The sequence below is a fragment of the Quercus suber genome, unplaced genomic scaffold (genome assembly GCF_002906115.3).
Source record: "Quercus suber isolate HL8 unplaced genomic scaffold, Cork oak 2.0 scaffold_28, whole genome shotgun sequence".
NCBI classification, from domain to species: Eukaryota; Viridiplantae; Streptophyta; class Magnoliopsida; order Fagales; family Fagaceae; genus Quercus; species Quercus suber.
In genome coordinates, this window is record NW_027069493.1 from 958,586 (window position 1) to 981,491 (window position 22,906).

The 22,906-nt window shown below is 37.9% G+C and overlaps 3 protein-coding genes across 4 annotated transcripts; all 3 read right to left on the reverse strand.

The window, feature by feature from the left end:
• Positions 1-7,728: 7,728 nt before the first annotated feature.
• LOC111984877 (actin-related protein 6) lies at positions 7,729-11,768 on the reverse strand. 2 transcript variants are annotated; one of them, XM_024016507.2, is made up of 8 exons: positions 10,795-11,766; positions 10,139-10,361; positions 10,003-10,066; positions 9,026-9,110; positions 8,854-8,904; positions 8,697-8,759; positions 8,466-8,613; positions 7,729-8,383 (listed from the first exon to the last, which is right to left on the reverse strand). In XM_024016507.2, exons 1-7 carry the CDS (start codon positions 11,529-11,531, stop codon positions 8,484-8,486), a joined length of 1,353 nt encoding a protein of 450 aa, XP_023872275.1. In that variant the 5' UTR covers positions 11,532-11,766; the 3' UTR covers positions 7,729-8,383; positions 8,466-8,483. The 2 variants fall into 2 exon arrangements, with proteins under 2 accessions (XP_023872275.1, XP_023872282.1); XM_024016514.2 differs by lacking the exons at positions 7,729-8,383; positions 8,466-8,613 and having other exon boundaries at positions 8,691-8,759; positions 9,024-9,110; positions 10,795-11,768.
• Positions 11,769-14,945: 3,177 nt separating this feature from the next.
• LOC112028253 (putative clathrin assembly protein At2g25430) lies at positions 14,946-17,389 on the reverse strand. The gene has a single exon (XM_024060927.2). It carries the CDS (start codon positions 17,047-17,049, stop codon positions 15,193-15,195), a length of 1,857 nt encoding a protein of 618 aa, XP_023916695.1. The 5' UTR covers positions 17,050-17,389; the 3' UTR covers positions 14,946-15,192.
• Positions 17,390-18,491: 1,102 nt separating this feature from the next.
• On the reverse strand, positions 18,492-20,975 carry LOC111984803 (putative clathrin assembly protein At2g25430). The gene has a single exon (XM_024016428.2). The coding sequence runs from the start codon at positions 20,607-20,609 to the stop codon at positions 18,753-18,755; it is 1,857 nt and encodes a 618-aa protein (XP_023872196.1). The 5' UTR covers positions 20,610-20,975; the 3' UTR covers positions 18,492-18,752.
• Positions 20,976-22,906: the final 1,931 nt, after the last annotated feature.

Consider the following 22,906-nt stretch of genomic DNA (forward strand, 5'->3'; position numbering starts at 1 on the left):
AAATAATTGCTGATTTAGGAGATTTAGATGATGAATCTAGTTCTTGGTGAAGGATAAGTTGTGTAACTTACCTGTGTTGGACCCAGAGAATGAAGATGTAATAGCAGTAGGTGAATGTTATGGGCAATACCAAAGAAAATTGGTGCATCTGTGCATGGACTCTCAACCATTCTCTGACTGAAAGGACTGCACTCGGTCATATGCCTCCCATGTTTTTCCTTCATACGAGTGTTTTTACAGTGAAAATTGGCGAATATCTTCTGGATTCATTATCAAAAGATGACTGGGTATTATAATAGGCAGTTGGCAGTGGATGATCTTGAGCAGCTCGAGAGAAGGGATTTACTAGTTCGCAGAAACACGGAATAGTCTTGAATGATGAAAATTTAGCTTTCTCGTTTTTGGCAAAAGGTGCTTGTTGTAGATATTGTAGATAAACATTACAGGAAGCTTGATTATGGTGTTGTAACTAATGTAGAAAATTTTGTCAGCAAAAATATTCACATACACCATATGGTTGGTAGGAATGCTATCAATTCTTAGAGAAAGAATCAATGCTATTCCTTGATTTTGTACAACACTACATTAAATCATATTCTTTTTTGTTGTCACCTCCTTGTGTCTGTTTGCAAAGATGATATCTGGACTCGGCTATTCTATCACGTTAGATTTGGAAGGTTATGAACCTATTGATTAGTTGATTTTGATTCGTAAGTCTTTTTAATTAGTTTTCTCTTATTTTCTTTGTTTTTTGTTTGCAATCTTATGATTAGTTTTATATTTTTTTTCCCCTTATTTCTCTCATCTTCATTGTTTATTTATTTATGTTTTTCCTCCTCATGACTTACCGAGTATTAAATATATGTTTTATAAAAAATTAAAAATTAAAAAATTAAAAAAATTTTGAAAATTGGCGAATATCTTCTGGATTCATTATCAAAAGATGACTGGGTATTATAATAGGCAGTTGGCAGTGGATGATCTTGAGCAGCTCGAGAGAAGGGATTTACTAGTTCGCAGAAACACGGAATAGTCTTGAATGATGAAAATTTAGCTTTTTCGTTTTTGGCAAAAGTTGCTTGTTGTAGATGTTGTAGATAAACATTACAGGAAGCTTGATTATGGTGTTGTAACTAATGTAGAAAATTTTGTCAGCAAAAATATTCACATACACCATATGGTTGGTAGGATTGCTATCAATTCTTAGAGAAAGAATCAATGTTATTCCTTGATTTTGTACAACACTACATTAAATCATATTCTTTTTTGTTGTCACCTCCTTGTGTCTGTTTGCAAAGATGATATCTGGACTCGGCTTATTCTATCACGTTAGATTTGGAAGGTTATGAACCTATTGATTAGTTGATTTTGATTCGTAAGTCTTTTTAATTAGTTTTCTCTTATTTTCTTTGTTTTTTGTTTGCAATCTTATGATTAGTTGATTTATATTTTTTTCCCCTTATTTCTCTCATCTTCATTGTTTATTTATTTATGTTTTTCCTCCTCATGACTTACCCAGTATTAAATATATGTTTAAAAAAAAAAAAAAAAAAACATGTGAAAAAATATGGATTGACTGAAGCTGAGTTGCTTCTAAGTTGGATAAGATGATTTATTTTTACCCGAACTTGATTGACTTATCCTAAACCTGACCCAATCCGTTTACTGGAAATCATGTTTTCAAAACAAGATTTTAACACTTAAAATCAAGTTTTTACCATGGTTTTTTAGTGGAATTGTGGTGTTCTTTTGTGTTAGGACTCATTCCCCTCTCTCTTGTACGTGTGTTTTTAAAATAAAAAATAAAGTTTTCAAAAAACTACCCCAATAGTTACCACCCGGTGGGTGTCGTACAACTGGTACGTGATTGCTAAGACTTCACCACATCCTAGGTTCCAATTCTCATGAGGACTAAAATCACAATTTCTAGTAAGTTTCAGAAATCGATAAAGCCTGGGGAGTATGTGAGTTCGGGGTCTTTGAGCTCTAGTTCAAGCGGGTGGTACCCATGGGCTTACCCAAATGTATTGGGGGGCGTGAGACAATGACTGTCACATGCGAGTCTCCTTTTTCATTTCTCAAAAAATACCCTAATAGTTTTGAAACTTTTTTTTTTTTTTTGAATGCTAAAACAAAATAAATTTAAATAATTATTAATTTTATTATTAAAGTAATAACACCAATAGAATATTATTAATGAAAAAATAAAGTACCAGGTTACCAGTTCCTCTATTGAATTCGACTGCAGCTCCTAACGTTCACTCCGTCCTCCATATTCCCAGAACTAGAAGGCCCAAAACCCCTAAATTGAAACCCAAAATTGGTTTCAAAATGGCTAATAATAATAATAATAAAAGTAAGCCTCTTCTTCTTCTAAATTCTTCTTCCACTTAATTTTTGGTTTTCATAATTTCACTTTTAGTATTATCTTCTACAGCCCCTGCCAAGTCTCGTCACCCTATCTCAGTAAGTATGCCCAAGTGCAATCCTCTTTTCTTTTTCTTTTTTCTTTTTTTTTTTTTTCAATCTCTCTTCCTTTTTCCTAGACTAAATTGTATTGGTTTTATTATTTGGGAACTCTACAGGAAGCTGAGACCAGACCCAAAGAAGAACGAGAGTGCCATGCTGATATTGCGAGGTAACATTGGTTTCATTAATTAATAGAATTGAACTTATGTAGGTCACATTACTAATTAATTATCCCACACTGATAAGATACAAGCCAATTGTTTTATTCATAAGTTGTTGCGACGAGTAAACAAAGTGCCGAGCCTAGTAACGTAGGCTTGTTACCAAATAGGGCAATAAAAGTGCTTGGATCTATGGGCTGGGTGTGTTAGGGTGGAGCCTTCAACACTTCGAAGATCCCTGGTGGCCCATCGGCAAATGGGCCAAACCCCCATCCATCATGGATGGGTAGCAAAAAATTACGATAAATACTTAAATCAGTAATATGCCAGCTTTCTTGCAAACCCACCATAGAAACCACCACTTTTTTTTCTTTTTTTTAAATAATCTTTATATTCATTTTTTTTTTTTTTTTGCACATACTGTTGTAAATTTTACATCTTTTTTTTAAAAAATAATCTTTATATTCAATTTGGCATTGGGATTCATTTTTCTGTCCTCTTGAATTGAACATTTTTTTTTTTTTTTTGCACATATTGTTGTTGTAAAATTTTCATGAAACTGAAACTTGTTGCAATTTGCATTTGCAATTAATGATTAATTTGATTAATCTATTTTATTTTATTTGGCATAGTATTGATTTTTCTGTCCTGTTGAAATTGATTTTTTTTTTTTTTTTTTTTTTTTTCACNTCAATTATTAGCATCTTCAGCTGCTTGTTATATTCTTCACTATATTACTGGTGGATTGGTGAGTCAAAGCACACGTTAAATCATAGTTTGGACACGTTCTCATAAATAGGTTATAAATTTATAAAACCTTACAATAATATTAACTTCTGTATTTATTGTTTTATTTTTTTTTTTTTTTTTTTTTTTTTGCACATATTGTTGTAAATTTTGCATGAAACTGAAACTTGTTGCAATTTGCATTTGCAATTTAGGATTAATTTGATTGATCTATTTTATTTTATTTGGCATAGTATTGATTTTTCTGTCCTGTTGAAATTGATTTTTTTTTTTTTTTTTTTTTTGTGCACACATTATTATTGTAAATTTTGCATGAAACTGAAACTTGTTGCAACTTCCATTTGCAATTTAGGATTAATTTGATTTATCTATTTTGCTGCTCTTCCTCTTCTGTGAGATTGTGACTTAAACTGCCATAGCTGCCAAGTGCAACTGTGAAACATAATTGGCAACTACGTGGGTTGTGTTTACAATGTTTGGCAATATTTGTGAACATTCTAGCTGAAATGTGTATGAGACAAGATCAGTGAGGCTAAGAAAACAAATGATAAAATTACAATGAATATGATGCAAACCTAGAAAAGAAGGGCTAGCTGATATTTTTCATGTGATCTACAATTGTGGCAATTAGGGGAATTTTTAGTTGTTCAACATTTAAATTTAGATTATTTTTAGTATTAAAGGTGTGTGGTGGTACTGCTTATGAAAAATTATTAATGAAAAGAATTGATAAGTATGACTTGTTATGTTGAACTTTGTACCAAGTTTATGAGTAAATGTCCTATAAATATGGTTGAACTTTGTACCAAGTTTAGGAGTAGTTGATTATGATTGCCAGCATGTCACTGAAGAATGGTGTCAAAGTATGAAAAAGATGCATTAGAAAATGAAGCGTGCTTGTAAAAAGATTCCTGCAACTTTTTTGATGGAAAAGAAGACTTTATTGAACTGAGAAAGAAAAAACAATCAAAGGCTAGCTTCCTTCCTAATTACAAAATCAAAACAAAGAGGACAGCTACCCCAATCAAAAGAACCAAAAAACTTACAAGCTAGAAACCACTTAGCTAGGGAGTGAGCTGCAATATTAGCTAGCCTAGGAACCCAAAAGATAGACACATTAGAATAAGTTGCAAGAAGAGACTGCATGCCCACTAAGATTGAAGCAATTCTCCAAGGCGGGGGCAAAATCAGCTTATGAATAGCATCATGACAAATCTTAAAATCTATCTTAATAATAACATTCTCAGCCTCCAACTTTGCAGCCACAAAGAGAGCCCATCTCACAGCTTCGGCCTTTGCCTGGAGAGGGAAGGTGGTTTTTGCTTTTTGAGAGCAAGCAAAAACCAAATCCCCTCCCCAATCTCTAGCCACCAAGGCTAAGGATGAATAATTTGGACCAATAGCTGCATCAACATTAATCCTAACAGATAGATGCCTTGGAGGGGACCAAGTCTGCAAAGGATGATTGATATTTACAAATGAAGTAGCAAGCAGTCTAGAGATTTTAAATTCCATAAATAACTTCCAAACTCTAGCTATTAGTTCATCACATCTCAAGGGAAGGTATCACTTGGTTTCCCAGCTTCCAAATTCCATCACAAAGAATGGCTCCAAATAACAAGAGATCATTCTTCTGACTAAGCTGGTTGGTAAATGGGGGTGAACAAAAAATTTGAATGAAATCCACTTCCGAAGAGAATCCAAAAGAATCCATTCTCAGCCCCCATTTACTACTGAACCACACTACCTTAGCTACTAGACAAAGAGCAAAAATATGAAGGGAGGTTTCAATTTCCAACCTACAGAGAGGACAATAAACATCACCAATATCAACTAGCCAGCTTAGCTTATCTTTGGTGGGCAAGCAACCTGCAGCAATCCTCCAAATCATCATTTTGTGCCTCTCGTGGAGTTTAGCTTTCCAAATAACTAGTGACTAGGGATGGACTTTTCATAATTTGGGAATGGGACTTAGATTACAAGAACAATGCTATTGTTTCAGACAATTTTTGTGCATTCAAAAGTTGTCAACATGGTATGCTTGATTTTTGCTGGACTGATTGTCGCATAATCTCTTATGCAGCTACAAGATGCTGGATAGATGCTGCTAATTTAGTTGCTACAATCTGATTATTCAAGGTTTCTCTCTTTCTCTCTCTCTTCTGGAACTTATTCTTATCATGTCTCTAATTTTAATCTTGGGTGTTTATCTCAACGCTCTCGTCCCATGTGCACAGGGAAAACCCAAAATCAACTGAGCAGTGCAGTTTATACATCAAATATTTCATCATGTATACAGGAGTTTTAATTGATTCTTGCCTTTGTATCAATAAAGAAGGCTTATTTTTCTGAAATATTTTGTGCTTTATGGCGTAATCTAATTATCTCAACCATTTTCTACGTTCCTCATCTGATTAGTGTTTCTGGGGTAGACAAACAACTAATAATCACCTAGAGAATTGCCTTTACCCTCGATTGCATTTGCCTTTCACTATATTTATGTGTGACCATGTCCTGATATGTGACCAACAAAGTTTTATAGATGACCTAGCAATGCGGATCTTGCCTAATCAGGTTGTATATGTTTTCATGAAATCATTATCGTAAATAAATATTAGTTAAAAACATAACTGAAGATCTGCAATGGTGAATATAGCACAATCATCTTTTCACTTTGGAAATCATGTTTTGAAGTAATCCCATTTTTAATATTGCCCCTAAGACTGATGTTAATATGATTAATTATGAAAGGACACCGACTAACAGCTTGTTCATTACATTTAAACACCCAAATACTTATGCTCTGCCAAAGATATAATTTGTACAGTAGAACCAAGGGATTTTGCCCTTCCCTGCATTTTAGTTTTTATAAATTTGTTCTCCTTGCACATGAACTTCTATTTATGTTAAAATTAATTAATTCTAGTTTAATCTTTTAAATTGAAAAGATATTTTGAAAGCCTTGTATGCTCCTGTGATATTATGTTTTGTGTTTACCCATGGTATTACAAAGGTGGGCTGAGCATGCTCTTCCCGCGGAACATAACATTTGGAGGTATATATCTCCTGTGACTCTCCTTAACATGATATTCTTTCTTCTGATTTGTTCTGAGCTTTAACATGGCCAATTGCAGGGCTTTGATTCTGAATGTTGGAGCTGGTGCACTTCAAGAGGCATTAGCATCACTTAATGAGGCACAACAACCAGACACAGTGGTCATGTTCATCCTTGCTTGACGTGAAAAGCATGCAGAAATAGTTGCTGATTTAGGAGATTTAGATGATGAATCTAGTTCTTCTGTGAAGGATTAGCTGTGTAACTTGCTTGGGTTGGACCCATAGAATGAAGATGCAATTGCAGTAGATGAATGTTATGGGAAATATCAAAGAAAATCGGTGCCTCTGTGCATGGACTCAACCATTCTCTTACTGAAATTACTGGGCTCAGCCTCAGTCATATGCAACTGTTTTTACAGTGAAAATTGGTAAATATCTTCTGGATTCATTATCAAAAGATGACTGAGTAATATAATAGGCAGTTGGTAGTGGATGATCTTGAGCAGCTCGAGAGAAGGGATTTACCAGTCTGCATAAAAACGGAATAGGATTGGATGACGAAAATTTAGTTTACTGGTTTTTGGCAAAGTTGCCGGTAGATAAACATTACAGGAAGGTTGATTATAGTGTTGTAACTATTGTAGAAAATTTTGTCATCAAGAACATTCACATGCACCATATAATTGGTAGGAATGATATCAGTTCTTAGAGAAAGAATCAATGTTATTCCTTGATTTTGTACACCACTACATTAAATCATATTCTTATTTGTTGTCACCTCCTTCCGGCAGTTTTGCAAAGATGATATCTGGAGTTCTGGACTTGTCTTATTCTGTAACGCTATATTTGGAGGTTTATGATTGGTTGATTTAGATTCATTGTTTCTCCTTATTTCTCTCTTTTTTTTTCCCCTCACGAGTACTTGATTGCCGTTTTAAACTCCCATTTATTACATCATTTACCTTTATCTTCTTCTTTTTCTTTTCTTTTTTGGGTGGAGAATCAACCTTTATCTTCATTATAACTCGGCCCTTTTCTCAATTCTCAATTCAACCGTTCACTTCTTTTCTTCAATTGAACCGTTACCACTGGACTCTCCGACTCACATTCTCTTCAACTGAACTTTAGCTATCAAAGTATCACCATTATTCGCACCTTTTCAATCGCATTGTGCATTTCAGCATCCAGTGCAAGGCCTTCCATTCTCCTTCCAATCTTGAGATTGGCAACAAAATGAAAACATAGGTTTTGTCTTTAAAAGACATCGATGGCAACAAATGGATCAGCCTCTCTATTTGCAAAATACCAAGACATGGAATTCAATTAATAGGGTAAGATTTCCGTATATGTCCAGGTAATAACAGGATTAGAAAACATGGGAATAACACTGGATAGCACAAAATAGATGCATCTTATAATTACAGCAAACAGCACGAATGAATAATTGTCATGCAAATAATTGGAGACAATAAATTAAGTCAAATGAACATTTGTAGAATGCAAGGCCTTTGATTTGAGAAATTGTAATGTATGAACTGCAGCAAGCCCAAATTTGACGCAAGACTCAGAACATAAAGGAGCACACTGCAAACCAGGATTGGATTCACCATCTCTGGGTCTCTTCCTAATCAAAAATAGGAATATGCAAGAGCATGCATCCAGCATTGACAACCTGCACTTTCTTCTTGAATAGAGCAAGTTTTGCACAAATGCTATGGCTAGCTCAGGACTTGAATGTATTGAACTAGCTTCTTTATCGGGGGGATAGCAACCCAAGGGCATCCTTTGGCTGAAAGATCCAAGAAGCCATAATGCTGCCCATCACCATATCATGCCAACGAATAGAACAACCTCATTCGGGTTGCTGACTTACACCTTTCTTTGGCGCAGCAATAACAAGAATAGCTGATAAGTGGAGTGCATTTTCCCATCATTCACTTGCCAAGAAGCTATAGGAAAATCGACAAAAATTCAAAGCCTGACAAAATTTTGGAATTTCAAAATTTGAAGATACAAACTTCCATCTCTAACCTCCAAGATTTCAAATATTCAATGGAAAAATCTCCTCCGACACCTAGCAGATCCAAGCTCCTCGTACTCAGCTTTAGTGACACACATCGCTTCAAAATCAGGACTAGATGCCAACAGCGACCCCCCTCTCCAGACACCTAGTATGGGACTAAACAAGAAGCGCAAGTTTTAAGCCAACAGGATGCAATAGAATCTTCATAATGAAATAGTATATTTTAGAGGGAAATTTACTCTTCTTGAGTTGTTATGTTCACTTGATAGTCATCAGCGACAAGAGGCCGGAGCTCCCTCTCTCTGCAATTTTTCAAACCAATACAAACTAAAGTCTGGATGATGCTTAAAATAAGTAATTATGAATATAAATAACAGCAGAGTGATTAGAAGTTACAGTCTCTCAGCAAATCGAGGAAATAACGTGCATCCACCAGTCAAAATAATGCTGCCGAAAAACAAGATTCAAACACAGAAATTGGTATTGGAAAATGAAACAGGAAAAAGGTAAGAGTAATATTGAGATATTTAACATGCTAAATATAAACTCCAAGATTTTGTACAAACACCTTTCATAGAGTACAGGGTGAAGATGAGGATGGCAAGCATTGACAGCTCGAACAATGCACTCTGCTAGTCCGGCTTGGTTCATTCCTGCAGAACCAGGTTCAAGTCAGCAATTTGTAGCACTACATTTTCGTCAAAAATACCAGGCAAACCTCAAATGCCATTAGCATTCAGCTTCTCACTAGATTTTACAAGATTTCCAAATGTTCAGTGAAATATGTTTGATGTATCAAGTTAGTCACTATGCGCGCCCAAAATGGATTTAATGAGCCAGTTCACTCTGGGGCTCACAATCTATTTGTAACATGGGTTTTGGATTTCTTACTATGGGTAGAGTTCCAAGCCCAGAAACTCGACGAGGCTTTCTCTCATTCTTATCTCTCTCTCACTCTGTTCCTTTTAGAATGTTTCAACAACCCCCTTCTGTTCCTCAGTTCCTCTTATTTATAGCTCAAATTTAGTGGAAAGGCTATGATTATTTTCAGGATTAGTGCAATGAGCGGTCCAATATCATTGATCATAGGTGGGTGGTTAGGTGAGAGTGGAGTGTGGTGTGAGTGGCCTTGGAACTTGGTTTCCACTCCTACGAATGTTCTCGGTACAATGTTCCCTAAGGTACTGCCGAACAGGAAAGGGACGGCGTGTTTGAATATATGTTCTTTACCTCGGGAAAGCATTGCCGAACAAGGAAGAGATGGTGAAACCTGGGCCTGCAGCTTGTGTGGGCTCGGAGTGGGCTCCTGAGCAGAGAGGGGTCAGGTTTATGAGCCGTATCTCCATATCAGAGTCCCAGTCCCAAATGGGCTCGGGCACAGGGTGTGGTACAGTCACCATAAACATTAAAACAGACTGAAAAAAATCTTATAATTATATAACTACCCAACAATTTCACCAATAATGAATTCTACAATAAACCCAAAAAATATATATATATATATATATTACTTTACAATTACAAAAAATAGAATATGAAACAAACCTAGATCTGCAGGACGAAAGAGCATCTCGGGAACAAGGAACCGCTCATTTGTCAAGTCAAACTCCTGCACAAAATAAAAATTCAGTAAAAAATAAAACTGAAAGTTCACTTCTCTCCAAGGAAAATAAATACTAACATTTTTTGAGAAATCAACTTCTCTCTTCCGGTTCTCACTCCTCTCTGTAACTTCAATTTGATCCATTCCCTTCTTATTAGCCTCTAATTGTGAAGGTGTGTCCCCGTGTGTCACAGACAAGTATCTTTTTGCTTGTTCCGGGTCCTTAACAAAGCCCTTGGTGTGAGTTACCCCATCTGGAAGCACATACGTGCACCTGTACAAATTGTCTCTCCCAGTCTTCCTATAATAAACATAATAATCAAACAATTAAAAGGGCTGTAAATCAAATAAGCTGAACTCAAACATAATAATGTGATCATGAATAGACTCGTGAGTATGTAACTCGATTTAAATAAATTATATGTCTATATGTATACTGTATAACCATATATACTTAAAAATTAGCAAGTTTGTAAATAAGTTCATAAGATATCAAATTATTATTTTTAATTTATTAATAATAAAAATTTTATGTTTTTTTAATCATATAATATTGATTAATCTTTTTTTTTAAATTCATCAAGGAAAGTCATTCTACCAAATTAACTCAAATAACATAATCAACTATAATTCAGCATAAAAATTTAGTCCTATGAGTAAGCTCAAGCCATGTAAATGAACTAAGCTAAATTTGATTATAAGCTCGAATTAAAAAATAAAAAATAAAAACAAACCTTGCGATGTGGAGGTCACGTGGGACATCGAGGGAGACAAAGCAGAGGTTTTCTTTAACATCGTCGATCAAGAAAGTCTCGTCCATAACATTAACAGACCTGTAAGACACGAGCTCTTTAAGGTAATTAGTGAGGGCTTTGCCACCGAGGTCGATTCGTTTCACGGCGTAGTTGAGCGTGAAGTTTTGAAACACAGGTGCGGCGTGAGTGAAGGAGAAGCCACAGTCGACAACGAGGCTACATTGGGCCTTGGAGACGAGCCGGCCCGTGGGCCCAGATCGACTGGCCTCGTAGAGATGGGCCAAGGAAGGGGAGTCAGCCACGTAGAGGGACTTGAAGTTGAAGTCTTCGAAGACGATTTCGTCGGTGGCGCGTTGGATGGAAGGGAGAGTGAAGAGGGGTTCGGTCAAGAGGAGGGAGGAGTGAGAAGGGGTGACGCGGAGGAGTGTGGTGAAGAGGTGGGCCCATATCTCGCGTTGCAGGTCTGGGTTTATTAGGTAGCCGCGGTCGAGTGGGCGGCGGACGGCGGCGGAGGTGAGGTCCAGGGGGTCGGAGTTGGGGGCGGTGGTGGCGGGTGGAGGGGTGATCCATTTTTTGGAGGAGATGGGGCGGAGGAGGCAGTTGGGGAGGACGGTGGAGGGGTTGCGTTCGCCGCCTAGTCCGGCTTTTATGAGGCCGCCGCCGTTGTCGAGGACTACCACGTTTGAGAAGTCTGGGTAGGAGAAAGATGACGACATTTGCAATTTGACGAGGAGAATGGGTTTTTTTTTTTTTTTTTTGCTTTTTTGTAGTGCTACTTTTGGGGTTTATGTGCGTGGGTGAGTATAGTGTAGTGTGCGGTGATAGAGAAATTTTGGATGCCTCGGGTAGTCGGGTGTCACAATTAGTTTAGCAGTTTAGTTGGTAAAATGGTAAGAAACTCCGCTTTGAAGTAGGTAGGTTGCAGAAGTAAGAAGCGGGTTGAGCGAAAATGAAAGATAATTTATTTTTTATCTTTTTGCTGAAAATTTGTCTTATTTGTTAGAATAGAGAAATTAAAGAAGAAAATACTATTAAAAAAACAGAAGAAAAGAATACAAAATCTATTTTAAAGGTTTTTTTTTTAATTTATCTATACTATTAATAAGAGAATTTCTCTCTTTCAACTAAACTTTTATGTGTTTCAAAAATACCTATAAATCTTAGGTTTAACAAAAAAAAAAAAAAACACTTGAAAATAACTCAGTAAAAATATATTTCTAACTCCACTTAAAATGTCCACAAAAATAAAGTATTCTCCTACTAATTTATGTCTTTAAAACAAACTTATCCAAAAAAATTTAAATGAAATTGTGACACTAGAAAAAAAAAAAAAAAAAAACTTGTTCACACGTGCTTTGCACGTGAGACTAGTTTATTATAAGGAAGTGGTAATGTTATCAAATTGTGAAAAAATTGGTGGAAAATATTTCCCGTAATTTGCCTAGTTTATTAAAATCAATTAATATTAATCATAAATAATTACACTTTCCTCCCTTAAGATTTAATGGAATGACACTCTACCCAAACCTTTTAAAAAAAAAAAAAAAAAAAAACACCCTCCTCCGTTGAGGTTTAAAGAAATTAATACTCTCCTTCTTCTGTTTATATTAGTAATTAAATATTCTAAATTTTTATAAGGATCTTTTTACAAAAGTTTAGTTATGTTTAGTAAATGAATAACTGTAAATTCATAATAAAAATGCAAAATTTATGAAGTACCAAAACACTTGCAATGGCAAAAAATAAAAATGCTAAAACCACATAAGTGTACACAACTTTGTTCACAACTCGCATTGGTCAATGAAAAATCTTTCCATAACCAGTTGAAAAAATAAAAATAAAATAATAAGTCAAATCCACTCTTAATATTTTAAAATACACTTTAATTAAAAATTTAAAACAATTAATTTTAATTATGAAATAAAATAATTTTGGAAACTTGCCCTTAAGCAAGGGCAAGTTAGTACATAATATTTTTAATATTTTGATACAAGATAGAAATTCTACTCTAGTTTAATCTAAGTATATATGTGTGTGAAGTTTTCTCCTAAAGACTTCAAACCTGACCCTTGCCTTCCACGCCCCACAAATACTTATACTTGTAGAGTGACCATCATACTAAGAAGTATGGTAGTTGTAGGGACATTAGGCCCCAGAGCCCATTATTTATGCATATAATAGACCTAAGGCCGAGGATAAGAGAGGCCGAGGTCCGTAGAGGTTGTCTGCCGTTCGGGGTAATGTCATAGAAGCACTCAGTTGATACGGATAAGCACTATGGGAGCTCAAGACAGGGAAGTGTCCTAAAATATCTAAGGAGAAAGCTGCAACATCCGCATTAAATGTACTGCAACTAACTCCCTAGCCACATTAATGTGAAGGTGATACCTGAACAGTAGATTTTAACTTTATAGCTACTACATGAAGACTTATGGGAAGTGCTAATGGGACAAGTATCAACACCAACTATCTGGCATGCACATGGGAGGTAGGGATGAAAAGGAAAGATAGTATAAAAGAAGAAGGGGAGAGCGAGACTAGGAGATTGGAAAATCAAGGAAGAAACAATGTAGCAATCTAGAACCAAACTTGTAACCACATTTAGAAGCATTATATAAGAATCAGTCTCCTTGGACATTGCCGAGGACATTTTTTTTTCCAATTTAAACTTGTCTATCTTCACTCTTTTATCACCAACCTACATAATTTGTTGTTCGATTAATTAAAACCCAGTTTTCTAACCCATTTCTCTACAAATTCATTGTTTTGGGCTTTTTGGGTCTAAGTTCATTCACATTTTGAACTAGGAATTCAAATCTGGTCATTACAGTAGTTTAACAAAATTTAACAAAATTTGGTTAATTGAATGTCAAGGGGAAAAAATTTTCCCTTTAAATTTGAGATGAAGTATTATTTCCCCAAATTTCAAGAAAGGGGAGTATAATTACCCTATTAAGACACAAGGATTATCAATTTATTCTTTCCTCTTATTTCTTCACCATTGTTTACATGTTTGTTTTTCCCACTCACCTTTTTTTTTTTTTCCACTTTTTTACCAATGAAAGTCATAATGTGGAGTTTTAGACTTTACCCAATAAAAAAAGCAAAGTTTTGTTTGTCACGGTAAGTTGATAGATTTTCTATGCTAATCTTAGAAAACAATTACAGAAAATGAGAATAATTCGTCGATTAAATTGGATTTTGTTGTTTTCAAAAAAACCTCATCTGACCTGTCATTGGTGATAAAACACTGAACGGCAATATATCTAGAATTTATAGGTGCAAATTTATAGGATCAAGAATTTTATTTTTATAAGATAAGAACTGCTGATCAAATGGGTTTAATATTTTATTTAAAAGATAACAAGGTTCAATCCTCCTATAACTATTATTATCTACGCGGAAAAGGCAAACCTAACATGAGAAAAGTATTTTGAAACATTTAAAGGAAATTGCAAACTCTAAGAATCATACTAATCAACTCTTTTTAAGTAATTGCAAAACCCAAACCTAGTAATTTAGTCAAAACCCAGAAACTGAAACTGAAATTCCATATTAAAATAAAGTTTTCGGTGCAAACCAATGTAGCCTATACTCTTCAGATATCATATTACCAAAACAGTTGGCTGCATATCGAGATGGTCATAACTATCACAACGAACCATCATCAAACATAAAGTAATCAAGACATGGTCAGAAACCGATATTATAAAAATACTCAAAAAGTCAAAACCTTCCAGGCATGGAAGAAACCACCCATCAAGGTCCCGCCCATATCAATATCATGCCAATTCATTTCAAATGCAACGCTTGAATATTCATGATCATGATTCCTAAGTATGTCTATATGTGAAACCTAATGCTATGAACGGGTCTGATCAAAACCGATTTGAACAAGTCATATAGATGTAATTGGACTGTGATGTGGTCAAAACAGGCCAGAGGAGCTCAGTCAAGAAATGGGAACGACCTGACCTATTGCTATTCCTAGTCATAGCCGCCATATCTCAAAGAGCCCAGCTTCAGATTTTCTGTTTTAAATTCTAATCACAGGACCAGCCTACAGAAAGAGTTCAATGAAATTAAAAAGTGTGAATGAAAACATAGGAATGCCAATTGCAAAGCGAAAGGAACATAATATTTTATGGTTTCATTCAAAGCTGTCTTAGAATTACATCGCACAAAGAGACTAATAATAAACGCTTCATTACATTGTATGTACTCTGTTATTCCAAACCATGTATGCCTTTAAGTAAAGAAATAAACCACAATGGCAAACAATGAACATACAAAATCTTCCAAAAAGAGTGGAAGTAAGATAGTAGTATAATCTGCATCATGGGATGAACACAAGCCCTTTTTCAATTAAGACCCACTTCAATAGGGTCCATGGTAGTACCCTCCTGGCTGTGGCATGCCATAAGGCATCATTGGTTGAGGACTTGGGCCATAGTAGCCAGAGGCAGCAGCAATCTTAGCCAAACCCACTTGACCTTGCATCCCATTGCTTCCATACTGCTGCCAGAGCTGCTGTTCTTGCACAAGCAAGTGCTGCTTTTTCTCCATATCTGCTATTTGCACATATGAAGGAGGCGGCACTGTAAGTGATGCAGCAAAAGGGTCCTGGTGCCCTACCGCCTGAACTGTCCCATCTGGAGCAGGCAGAGCTAGCACTGGTGTGGCACTCTTGCCTGGCCCAGGCAATGCCACGCTACTTGCACTTCCTCCACTCAATTGAGTAGTGCTCACATGCTGCCTCACTGCCCCCTGATCATACATTCCATTCAACAACAATGGATCCAAGCCACCCCCCAATGCAGCTTTCTGATTCGACAGATTGCTAGCTGTTTCCACCAATGCCAACTCCCAATCTGCTTTGCCACTCTCAGCAGCAGGTGTCTGCCAAGCTGAAGTCACCTCAGGCTCTCCATTAGATGGGAAAGCTTCCCACGAACCATTAGTATTCCCATTTGGTGGTCCAGAGAACAATGCCAAAGCCAATTTGTTGCCTTGTTCATCGGCTGAAACACCATCTTCCTTTAAATTCACCAAGTCCTCGGTCACCTGCTGAGGCTGAGGCTGTGGCTTCGGTTCAGGTGGTGGTGGAGGGGTATAATTCTCTGGCGGAGGAAGAGCCTTTATCTCATTCATATTCTGCTCCACCACTACCTCCTCATCCTTCGCAGCCACTTTCTCCCCTCTATTCTCAACGCTCTTTGGCTTGTTTGTCATATCCCTTAAGAACCCTTCAAGGGTTCCCAAAAGCTTCTCAGTAATCCTCTGGACTTCAGGATACTCAGAAGAGCGCGCAATCCCCATATCTTTACACCAACCATAAAACCCCACAAGCTCATCAATCATCTTAGCCGCATTAACATAAGAATCAAAAGCCTTAACACAAACCTCATACTCCATGTCCAGAAACCTATCCAACAACACCCCCAATGCCTCACATATCTCCACATAAATCCCAAAACTCTCCCTGACAACAGTATAAAGCGCCACGAGCACCAATCTACTACTCTTAGCCGCACCGGTTGGCCTACAAGCCAATATCCTATCAAGAATCCTCAACAATTGATTCAACTTCCCCAAAACCTTCTCGGGCTGCATTTCTCTCATCGGCGTCTCTCTCCTCTTCTCTTTCCCAACCGATTCACTCACATCCCCATAAGACCTCGTCCGCCTACCCATCCCCATCCCATTATTATCATCAAACTCATCCCTATACCTATCATTCTTATTATCCTCACCTTTCATTTTCTTCTCATACACCACACTCTCCACCTTCTCATCCAAAAACACAGCATAAAACCTCACGAAATTCGAATGATCCCACGAATTCGAATGCGCCTCGTCTCTGAAATCCGACATATTCAAGACCCTCATGCCCCTCCGAGTCGCGTACACGATCTCGTCCTCAAACGAAGGGTGCCCATCGACCAAGACCCGATGCACAAGCATCAGAGCCTTGAGTGCCACAATCCAATCCCTGGTTTTGCTCAAACGCCTCGATATCGTCACCACACACGCACTCACATAACCCCGCGAATACGCGGTCAGATTGATGATCTCTCTGATGTGCTTCTCCTCAGCTGGTTCGTCGTCGTGGGACGTTGCTTTTACGACCAAAACTTCGAGGTCTGGGGCTATATTGCCAGCCACTTTCGCTATGCTTATACTCGTTTGGTCTTTCACCGCCCCGATCGCCTTTCGGATCGTACTGGGTGCCATTGCTACTCTGAATTCTACAAGAAAGCACAACTGGGTTTTGAAGATTTCAAGATTTGGGAACTGGGATCGAGCTTACCTCGGATCTGTGGAGAAAAATGAGAGATCTGTGGACTTGGGGTCAACACAGGTGATCGGAGGAGGAGAGTGTACGATCGGAGAAGTGGATGCGAAGTAGTGGATCAAAGTACAGAGGTGGTGTTGGTTGCCAAAGAGCTGAAGAAGAGTCTCTTCGAGTCTACAGGACTCTATCTCTCTATCTGTGTCTACCTGTGTGTGTGTGGGTAAGCGTTATTGAAAGTGCAAAGCGGGCAAAGATTTTTAACAAAAGCGCGTAATTGACGAGGTATCCTATTCACCTTTTTTTTTTTTTCCACTTTTTTACCAATGAAAGTCATAATGTGGAGTTTTAGACTTTACCCAATAAAAAAAGCAAAGTTTTGTTTGTCACGGTAAGTTGATAGATTTTCTATGCTAATCTTAGAAAACAATTACAGAAAATGAGAATAATTCGTCGATTAAATTGGATTTTGTTGTTTTCAAAAAAACCTCATCTGACCTGTCATTGGTGATAAAACACTGAACGGCAATATATCTAGAATTTATAGGTGCAAATTTATAGGATCAAGAATTTTATTTTTATAAGATAAGAACTGCTGATCAAATGGGTTTAATATTTTATTTAAAAGATAACAAGGTTCAATCCTCCTATAACTATTATTATCTACGCGGAAAAGGCAAACCTAACATGAGAAAAGTATTTTGAAACATTTAAAGGAAATTGCAAACTCTAAGAATCATACTAATCAACTCTTTTTAAGTAATTGCAAAACCCAAACCTAGTAATTTAGTCAAAACCCAGAAACTGAAACTGAAATTCCATATTAAAATAAAGTTTTCGGTGCAAACCAATGTAGCCTATACTCTTCAGATATCATATTACCAAAACAGTTGGCTGCATATCGAGATGGTCATAACTATCACAACGAACCATCATCAAACATAAAGTAATCAAGACATGGTCAGAAACCGATATTATAAAAATACTCAAAAAGTCAAAACCTTCCAGGCATGGAAGAAACCACCCATCAAGGTCCCGCCCATATCAATATCATGCCAATTCATTTCAAATGCAACGCTTGAATATTCATGATCATGATTCCTAAGTATGTCTATATGTGAAACCTAATGCTATGAACGGGTCTGATCAAAACCGATTTGAACAAGTCATATAGATGTAATTGGACTGTGATGTGGTCAAAACAGGCCAGAGGAGCTCAGTCAAGAAATGGGAACGACCTGACCTATTGCTATTCCTAGTCATAGCCGCCATATCTCAAAGAGCCCAGCTTCAGATTTTCTGTTTTAAATTCTAATCACAGGACCAGCCTACAGAAAGAGTTCAATGAAATTAAAAAGTGTGAATGAAAACATAGGAATGCCAATTGCCAAGCGAAAGGAACATAATATTTTATGGTTTCATTCAAAGCTGTCTTAGAATTACATCGCACAAAGAGACTAATAATAGACGCTTCATTACATTGTATGTACTCTGTTATTCCAAACCATGTATGCCTTTAAGTAAAGAAATAAACCACAATGGCAAACAATGAACATACAAAATCTTCCAAAAAGAGTGGAAGTAAGATAGTAGTATAATCTGCATCATGGGATGAACACAAGCCCTTTTTCAATTAAGACCCACTTCAATAGGGTCCATGGTAGTACCCTCCTGGCTGTGGCATGCCATAAGGCATCATTGGTTGAGGACTTGGGCCATAGTAGCCAGAGGCAGCAGCAATCTTAGCCAAACCCACTTGACCTTGCATCCCATTGCTTCCATACTGCTGCCAGAGCTGCTGTTCTTGCACAAGCAAGTGCTGCTTTTTCTCCATATCTGCTATTTGCACATATGAAGGAGGCGGCACTGTAAGTGATGCAGCAAAAGGGTCCTGGTGCCCTACCGCCTGAACTGTCCCATCTGGAGCAGGCAGAGCTAGCACTGGTGTGGCACTCTTGCCTGGCCCAGGCAATGCCACGCTACTTGCACTTCCTCCACTCAATTGAGTAGTGCTCACATGCTGCCTCACTGCCCCCTGATCATACATTCCATTCAACAACAATGGATCCAACCCACCCCCCAATGCAGCTTTCTGATTCGACAGATTGCTAGCTGTTTCCACCAATGCCAACTCCCAATCTGCTTTGCCACTCTCAGCAGCAGGTGTCTGCCAAGCTGAAGTCACCTCAGGCTCTCCATTAGATGGGAAAGCTTCCCACGAACCATTAGTATTCCCATTTGGTGGTCCAGAGAACAATGCCAAAGCCAATTTGTTGCCTTGTTCATCGGCTGAAACACCATCTTCCTTTAAATTCACCAAGTCCTCGGTCACCTGCTGAGGCTGAGGCTGTGGCTTCGGTTCAGGTGGTGGTGGAGGGGTATAATTCTCTGGCGGAGGAAGAGCCTTTATCTCATTCATATTCTGCTCCACCACTACCTCCTCATCCTTCGCAGCCACTTTCTCCCCTCTATTCTCAACGCTCTTTGGCTTGTTTGTCATATCCCTCAAGAACCCTTCAAGGGTTCCCAAAAGCTTCTCAGTAATCCTCTGGACTTCAGGATACTCAGAAGAGCGCGCAATCCCCATATCTTTACACCAACCATAAAACCCCACAAGCTCATCAATCATCTTAGCCGCATTAACATAAGAATCAAAAGCCTTAACACAAACCTCATACTCCATGTCCAGAAACCTATCCAACAACACCCCCAATGCCTCACATATCTCCACATAAATCCCAAAACTCTCCCTGACAACAGTATAAAGCGCCACGAGCACCAATCTACTACTCTTAGCCGCACCGGTTGGCCTACAAGCCAATATCCTATCAAGAATCCTCAACAATTGATTCAACTTCCCCAAAACCTTCTCGGGCTGCATTTCTCTCATCGGCGTCTCTCTCCTCTTCTCTTTCCCAACCGATTCACTCACATCCCCATAAGACCTCGTCCGCCTACCCATCCCCATCCCATTATTATCATCAAACTCATCCCTATACCTATCATTCTTATTATCCTCACCTTTCATTTTCTTCTCATACACCACACTCTCCACCTTCTCATCCAAAAACACAGCATAAAACCTCACGAAATTCGAATGATCCCACGAATTCGAATGCGCCTCGTCTCTGAAATCCGACATATTCAAGACCCTCATGCCCCTCCGAGTCGCGTACACGATCTCGTCCTCAAACGAAGGGTGCCCATCGACCAAGACCCGATGCACAAGCATCAGAGCCTTGAGTGCCACAATCCAATCCCTGGTTTTGCTCAAACGCCTCGATATCGTCACCACACACGCACTCACATAACCCCGCGAATACGCGGTCAGATTGATGATCTCTCTGATGTGCTTCTCCTCAGCTGGTTCGTCGTCGTGGGACGTTGCTTTTACGACCAAAACTTCGAGGTCTGGGGCTATATTGCCAGCCACTTTCGCTATGCTTATACTCGTTTGGTCTTTCACCGCCCCGATCGCCTTTCGGATCGTACTGGGTGCCATTGCTACTCTGAATTCTACAAGAAAGCACAACTGGGTTTTGAAGATTTCAAGATTTGGGAACTGGGATCGAGCTTACCTCGGATCTGTGGAGAAAAATGAGAGATCTGTGGACTTGGGGTCAACACAGGTGATCGGAGGAGGAGAGTGTACGATCGGAGAAGTGGATGCGAAGTAGTGGATCAAAGTACAGAGGTGGTGTTGGTTGCCAAAGAGCTGAAGAAGAGTCTCTTCGAGTCTACAGGACTCTATCTCTCTATCTGTGTCTACCTGTGTGTGTGTGGGTAAGCGTTATTGAAAGTGCAAAGCGGGCAAAGATTTTTAACAAAAGCGCGTAATTGACGAGGTATCCTATACTTGTTTTGGGCTAAGAATATTTTAAGAATTGATAAATGTTACACGGACAACATTTTTAGCACCCAAACAAAATCTGAAGTGGTATGTTATTATTGGCGGGTTACTTTTTTTTTTTTTATAAGATATTGGTGGGTTACTTAGAAGACCAAAAAAAGCAATTTTACGATGGATTTAAATTAGATAAGATATGCGTAACAACTCAAATCAAATGTAGTAACGTCGTGCTTCTCGAAATAGTATTACTTTATCTTTATGAGACGACGTCGTGCGGGGATTTTCCTTTTTTGAATTGAAAGCGAGGCACGCACGCGTTACGTGTCATAATAAATTGTATCTCTTTCTTTGAGTACGCACCGGTTGGTTCTTAATTTCTTTTATAAATGCCACTAATCAAATGGGATCTGACTCACCTGAGTTGTTACTTACGACTGTTTTTTGTGTTTTCTTAAAAGGCGTTAAAAAATGTGGAGGAAGATTTTTTGTTTATTAACTCTTTTGAAACTTTTCTTTTCCATCTTTGTGTTGATCAGCAATTTGTCTTTTATGTTTTTCACTTTTTTTTAGGTGAAATTACATTATTAGTCCTTGAAATTTATTATATATATGTAATTGGTCCCTTAAGTTTAAAACGAACATAATTAGTCCCTCAAGTTTTAAAACTAAGTTTATTACTCTTTTTAGTAACTACCGTTAATAGTATTACTTATATGGCTAGCGAAATAATAATTTTACATTTTTTTAATAATGTGACATATTTTAATTAAAAAGAACAAAAATTTAGTTTCCAAGTTAGGGTCCGTTTGTTTCGGGTGAAAACGTTTTCAGGAAATGATTTTTCGGAAAATGGTGTGTTTCAAAATTGGTCAAACTGAAAATAATTTCCGGTTGACCGAAAATAATGCCAAAATCGGGTGAAAACGGTTTCAGGTTTCATTTTCACTTCAAATAACATTTTCTGGAAAACAAACCGAGAGAACGAAGAGAGAGAGAGACAGAGAGAACGACCAAAGCCACGAGCGAACCCAGACCCACGAGCGAACCCAGACCCAGACCCAGACCCACGAGCACGCCTTCACCCACGACGAACCCAGAGCACGGCGAACCCAGACCCAGACCCACAAGCACGCCTTCACCCACGATGAACCCAGAGCACGACGAACCCAAAGCTCGGCGAACCCAGACCCAGACCCACGAGCACGAGCACGAGCACGGCGAACCCAGACCCAGACCCACGAGCATGAGCACGGCGAACCCAAACCCAGACCCACGAGCACGAGCACGAGCACGGCGAACCCAGACCCAGACCCATCGCCTCCACGCTCTCTCATCCTCGATCTCTCAATTTTTTTTTTTTTAATTTGATTGTTGTTGTTGTTTTTTTTTTTTTTGGATGAACTGATTGTTGTTGCCGGAATTTATTGTTGTTGTTGTTGTTGTTGTTGTTGTTGTTGTGGTGGTGTTGTGTTTTTGTTGCCGGAATTTGTTGTTGAATTGGCTGTGATGTTGAAATTTTTTGTAATAAAATTTGTTTGAATGCTGAGAAAATATGAAAATTTTTCGGAAAATAGCATTTTAGAATACATCCAAACACATGAAAATATTTTCCACAATAATTTTCATAATTCAACCAAACACTTAAAAATATTTTCCTTTTCCGGAAAATAACATTTCCGAAAAATACATATTTTTCAGAAAACGTTTTATACGAAACAAACACAGCCTTAGAAACAATATTCACAGCCTGCTCCCAACCAAATAAATAAAAATAAAAAGTAATTTCTACCCTACTCACCGCCCCTTGCTCATGATTGGACTATTTTGTTTGAGCTAGACAGTAGTAGTCATTTCTGAATAGCTGTATTAAGATGGCAGCATCTCACATCAACAAAAATGTCAGACAAATGTTGTTGTGAACGTGTTATTGCATGGGCTTCCTGTGGCAT